This window comes from Dreissena polymorpha, chromosome 5 (assembly GCF_020536995.1).
Source record: "Dreissena polymorpha isolate Duluth1 chromosome 5, UMN_Dpol_1.0, whole genome shotgun sequence".
NCBI lineage: Eukaryota > Metazoa > Mollusca > Bivalvia > Myida > Dreissenidae > Dreissena > Dreissena polymorpha.
The window spans coordinates 21268312-21273978 of record NC_068359.1 but is presented as its reverse complement, the minus strand read 5'-3'; the positions used below and the strand labels follow the sequence as shown (position 1 = coordinate 21273978).

The following is a 5667-nucleotide window of genomic DNA, read 5'->3' as shown; positions in this document are numbered from 1 at the left end:
AAAATTTGTGTGCGCATGGAAAGGCTTTGTCCATACATGTATACACATGCATGCCAAATATAAAGTTGCTATCTGAAGCGACATAGAAGTTATGAGCATTTTCGAAACCTAAACGTAAAGTGTGACAGACAGACAGTCCGATCACTATATGCCCTCCTTCGGCGGCATAAAAAGATGTGCCAGAAATTAATGACTTAAAGGATATAATACATGTAAATGTTAACAAATTGATTTTTTCAACGAAAGCAAAAACAACAAAACAAAATGCACCAAACAAGCTTCCTATTCCTTGATAACATGTACAAATCTGCATTTATTTACTGTGCTTTCCCTATCGGTATTTTATGGCTATTTATTTCACACAGATTTCACTACCAGTAACATGATGATGAATATAAACAAGAGCACCGCATAGCAGGTGCCAACGCTCGGCTGCGGGTGCAGTTTCTTTTTTTTAAGAGTTCACAGTGATCTTGACCTTTGACCTAGTGACACAAAAAAGGGTGTGGCATGTATAACTCATCAAGGTGCAGCTACATATGAAGTTTAAAAGTTATAGGTGGAAGCACATAAAACATTGTGGCATTTCTTTGCCAACTGAAACAATTAACACATGCATGTACATGCAAACAAAAATTTCAACAATAACAAATGCACCAATCAAGCTTTATATACCTTGTGTGGCATTTCTTTGCCAACTGAAACAATTTACAAATGCATGTACATGCAAACAAAAATGTCAACAATAACAAATGCACCAATCAAGCTTTATATACCTTGTGTGGCATTTATTTGCCAACTGAAACAATTTACACATGCATGTACAGGTATGGCATAAGTGCAAAACCTCATCCACCAAAGTTGACCCTTTTGAAAAATAACAACAATTATATAATAATATGCAGAAGACAACAGAAAGGAAATATGTCCTCAAAATAATAACACTAATATGGTCTTTTACTTATATTTTACTTTCAAAATAGGTTTGGTTGTGGGGTTTTTTTCAACAAAAAACCCTAGTTTTAAGAACCAGTAGGACATTTCCACAATAAAACAGTGAGGGTTATCTGAAATTAACGATATTTTTTACCTTCTTTCCATATCTTTTGACATTTCTGGTTGCAGACCTCTTAGCTCTGGCTAAGACAACCTGGGAATGAATTGTGTGTGTGAAAATATGGAAAACAAAATTATATAAACTAACTAGTTTATCTTTTATACAATTACAGAATGTTATGTTCTGATATAACTGAATGGTTATGACATCAACTCTGTGGTCTGGCTTTCACACAAAGACATCTGTTGAACTTTTCATGTTTACCACTTAATGACAAACAATGCCTTAGATGATTAAAGGCATTGCTTTAGAAGTATAGGACCTGCAGTCCAACTATTGCCTTTCAGCTACCAATAATGAAGGGCATTATGGTGCTGATCAGGGGCAAAAAGGCGAGGCTAAAAAGAGACATGACAGGGTGCCCAGCTTAACGGCTCTAGACATAACATTAATTTATAGGCTGTAACAAGCCATATGAGCAATCAATACTGGATTGCAATCACTTTATAAATGTTCATTAAGAATGATGAAATATCTGTACGATTAAATGCATAGAAACGTTACCGTCATTTTATGTGTCTGAGGTTTAATGTCCCTTGGAATTGGTACTTCATTTGCATCCACCTTGTCTTGAATCTCTGGTTGAGCTCCCTACAGTTTATTTAACCATAATACAGGTATTATACTTTTTTAAAACGGCTTATTTTATTCAAAAATATAAACATTACAGCAAAATCAAATTGTTATGAATATTTGTAGGTGGAAGCGCTTTGATTTTAGAACCAATGTTAAGGTTTTAGCCTGACGCGGAATTGCAGTTTTGTGCATAAATCACATTTGCTTATGGCTCATAAATGCAGTCCACTTTGTTGTAGCACTAAACTCACAGTCTGCTTTATATCCGAAAAGAGTGCTATGGTGCTGTCATGCTCCTGAACCGGTACTTCCGTGGCTGAGAGAGCTGGCAATTCTGTAGGATCTTGAACAGCAGCCTCCACACACAGCTGGTTTGGCAGGTCGTCCTGTATGAGTACTAAACACCTCCTAGCCCCTTCAGCACTCAGATGTAGTCCATCATGGGACAAGTACAGGGACTTCTTAAAATTAAATTTTGATTATAGATAGTTACCGTACCAATTTGTTTTAAACATAACTAAGATATTAAAGCAGCAAATTCAATGAACTGGTTTCCCTGAACGAATGAAAAAATATTTTAGTTTCAATCAATTAGAGTGTACAACTCTGAACTGACCAAAATGATCATCCTGACGAAACTTATGCAAGAACTACTAAAAAAATGATAATGCATGTTTATTTTTTTATTTCATTAACTTCCATATTACAGCACAGACAGATATTTTTAATTATAAGGGTTTTCCGTCTAGAGCTGAAACCAACAAAACGTGCAAGTGTACTACCACAAAGTAATACATCTATTTAAAAATTCATGATATTTCATGTAAAAGTTATTAAGAAACCAGTAATTGCAACAAAACTGCTCAATGAGTCAATTTTCACCAATTAAGGGGGCATATCTCTTGAGCAAAGAAGGATGTCTGAACAGAATTTGGGATTGGTCCACCGCAGTATAATGATGCATATATTTAATTTAAGTTTCATGATGATGAAATTCCATGCAACAGTTGCTGAGAAACTTCCTATTTCACTCTAGATCTTTCCCTAAACCTGTTTAGTTGCTCCATAGTCCATGTATCTCACAGAAGGCACATGGTGACTCAGTTCCCACAGCATGCTGTTTGCGCTTCTTATCCACTGGCAGTAGTTCCTCAACTGTGCCCCTGAGAGTGGCCATCGGGGAAACATTCTCACATCAAAATCACGTGGAAGAATCTCGCAAAGCACCACGTGTATTTCAGTGCACACACTGAATACAGCATCAAGGATCTCTGTCACACAACTAAAAATAACAAGCAAATTCATTGAATTGATAGACTGCTAATATGCTTCTGGACACAAAAGTGTTATATTTGACACTAAAGAAGCATTTTTTAAGAAACAAAGGGCCATAACTCTGCTATGAACAGATGGTGTACGATGCCATTTGGCGTGAATCATCCTCTTATCCATATATATACTCATACCAAGTTTCAATGAAATCCGCCAAAGCACTTCCAAGATATGGCTCCGGACACAAAAGTGCTGGACGGACAGATGGAAAGACGGACGGACAGACAACCCCAAAACAATATCCCTCCTCCTATGGCGAGGGATAATAAGTTAGTGGTATTAGTTGCTTATTGAATTATCTTTCCATCACAAACAATTATTAACAAGAGATGTGTTCGTCAGAAACACAATGCCCCCTATTGCGCCGCTTTGTATTATTTTTTTTACCTTTGACCTTGAAGGATGACCTTAAACTTCCACCACTCAAAATGTGCAGCTTCATGAGATACACGTACACACCAAATATCAAGTTGCTATCTTCAATATTGAAAAAGTTATGGCCAATGTTAAAGTTTTCGGACAGACAGACGCCATATATTTGACATTTGACCTTGAAGGATGACCTTGACCTTTCACCACTCAAAATGTTCAGCTCCATGAAGTACACACGCATGCCAAATATCAAGTTTCTATCTTCAATAATGCAAAAGTTATGGCCAACGTTGAAGTTTTTTTCCGACCGACGGACAGACTGACACACATATTGACTGACGGACAGTTCAACTTCTATGTGCCACCCTACCGGGGGCATAAAAAGTTACAAACAACTACAAAAATATTTGAGAAACTAACTTATTTTATTTCATTAAAATGCCAATCCAAAAAAATCTATTAAACAAATGATACTAAGTTGATCAAGCTCATTTTTATTCATGCTGCTAAGCTGTTCAGTGGCGGATCCAGGGTTTCTAGTTAGGGGGTTGGTGGGGACATTCAATAATACAGGCCAATGTAAAAGCATAATTGTGTAGTGGATGTGGTGTTCGCCTAGTGATAGGGAGTTAGGAGGTTCTCATTATCTTCTCCATAAACACCAAGTTCTGGTTCTTCCCAGGAACAGACTCGAGTGTCTCAAAAAGCATAGTGCGTTCGCTGCAATAAAGCTAAGGTAAATAGGTTAAATAAAAACTAAAACTGAAAAATTACTGTTCAACATACCGGTAGAAATCGCTATCCTTGCAGCAAACATCGTTAGAGCCAAGATGCAGGTACAATATGTCGTAACAACCTGACATCAGCTCTTGATGCAGCAGCTTTCTAAAACCCTTACGGTCAGACACATACTTTGCACCGGCATAGTAAAATAAGATCTTCCATTTGGAATTGGTTTTCATTTGCAATATTTTTTCTTGAGTTGTCATTTGTTATTGAATATTATGAAAATTAGTCATCATTGCTATGTTCGAGACAAGCAAGCTTATCTTTGTTAATATTTATCTCACTTGTTCTATGTTGCGTCAAATTTCTGGATTTGCAATCTTTTTATCCCATTTTGGTTACAGCAGAAAGGGTATTTTTCTTGATTCCATAATACATTTTATCAGTGTTATAATATACATGACGTGTACATGTAAATACCATGAAACTGTAAGGGTAAAATATCTTTTTGGGTATTAAAGCAGTATTCAGTGGAGTTTTAAGCATTTCTTTAAAAACAAGAGATGCGTTTGTTGGAAACACAATGCCCCCTATTGCACCGCTTTGAAGCCATCTATATGTATTCCAACTTTGACCTTGATTGATGACCTTGACCTTTCACCACTCAAAAATGTGCAGCTCCATGAGATACACATGCATGCCAAATATAAAGTTGCTATCTTCAATATTGCAAATTTTGACCTTTGACCTTGAAGGATGACCTTGACCTAACATCACTCAAAATGTGCAGCTCCATGAGATATACATGCATGCCAAATATCAAGTTGCTATCTTCAATATTTAAAAAGTTATGGCCAATGTTAAAATTTTCAGACGGTCGGAATATTTGACATTTGACCTTGAAGATTGACCTTGATTTTCACCTTATACCACTCAAAATATTCAGCTCCAAGAGATACACATGCATAATTTTTTTTTTCAAGTTGCTATCTTCAATATTTAAAAAGTTATGGCCAATGTTAAAGTTTTCGGACGGACGGAATATTTGACATTTGACCTTGAAGAATGACCTTGACCTTCACCTTTCATCACTCAAAATGTTCAGCTCCAGGAGATACCCATGCATGCCAAATATCAAGTTGCTATCATTAATAGTGAACAAGTTATGGCCAATGTTAAAGTTTTCGGATGGACGGACAGACGCCATATATTAGACATTTGACCTTCACCTTTCACCACTCAAAATGTTCAGCTCCAGGAGATACACATACATGCCAAATATCAAATTGCTATCATCAATAGTGAAAAAGTTATGGCCTATGTTAAAGTTTTCGGACGGATGGACAGATGCCATATATTAGACAATTGACCTTGAAGGATGACCTTGACCTTCACTTTTCACCACTCAAAATGTGCAGTTCAATGAGATGCACATGCATGCCAAATATCACGGTGCTTTGTTAAATATTGAAAAAGTTATGACCATTAAAGTGTTCGGACAGACGGACGGACAGACTGACAGTTCAACTGCTATATGCCATCCT

General features: G+C 36.6%; 1 protein-coding gene across 1 annotated transcript; it reads right to left on the bottom strand.

Moving 5' to 3' along the window:
* Window positions 1-1600: 1600 nt before the first annotated feature.
* Window positions 1601-4260, bottom strand: LOC127831093 (uncharacterized). Its single transcript, XM_052356082.1, has 4 exons — window positions 4184-4260; window positions 2744-2975; window positions 1945-2079; window positions 1601-1708 (listed from the first exon to the last, which is right to left on the bottom strand). Exons 1-4 carry the CDS (start codon window positions 4258-4260, stop codon window positions 1601-1603), a joined length of 552 nt encoding a protein of 183 aa, XP_052212042.1.
* Window positions 4261-5667: the final 1407 nt, after the last annotated feature.

Bases quoted from the DNA above. Each gene is read 5' to 3' on its own strand.
- LOC127831093 (XM_052356082.1), bottom strand. From the start codon at position 4,260: ATGTCAGGTTGTTACGACATATTGTACCTGCATCTTGGCTCTAACGAT. The intron at 2,080-2,743 runs GTTTAGGGAAAG...GTACTCATACAG, and splicing joins ACTATGGAGCAACTAAACAG to GACGACCTGCCAAACCAGCT. The intron at 1,709-1,944 runs GTGAGTTTAGTG...AATAAACTGTAG, and splicing joins TTTCGGATATAAAGCAGACT to GGAGCTCAACCAGAGATTCA.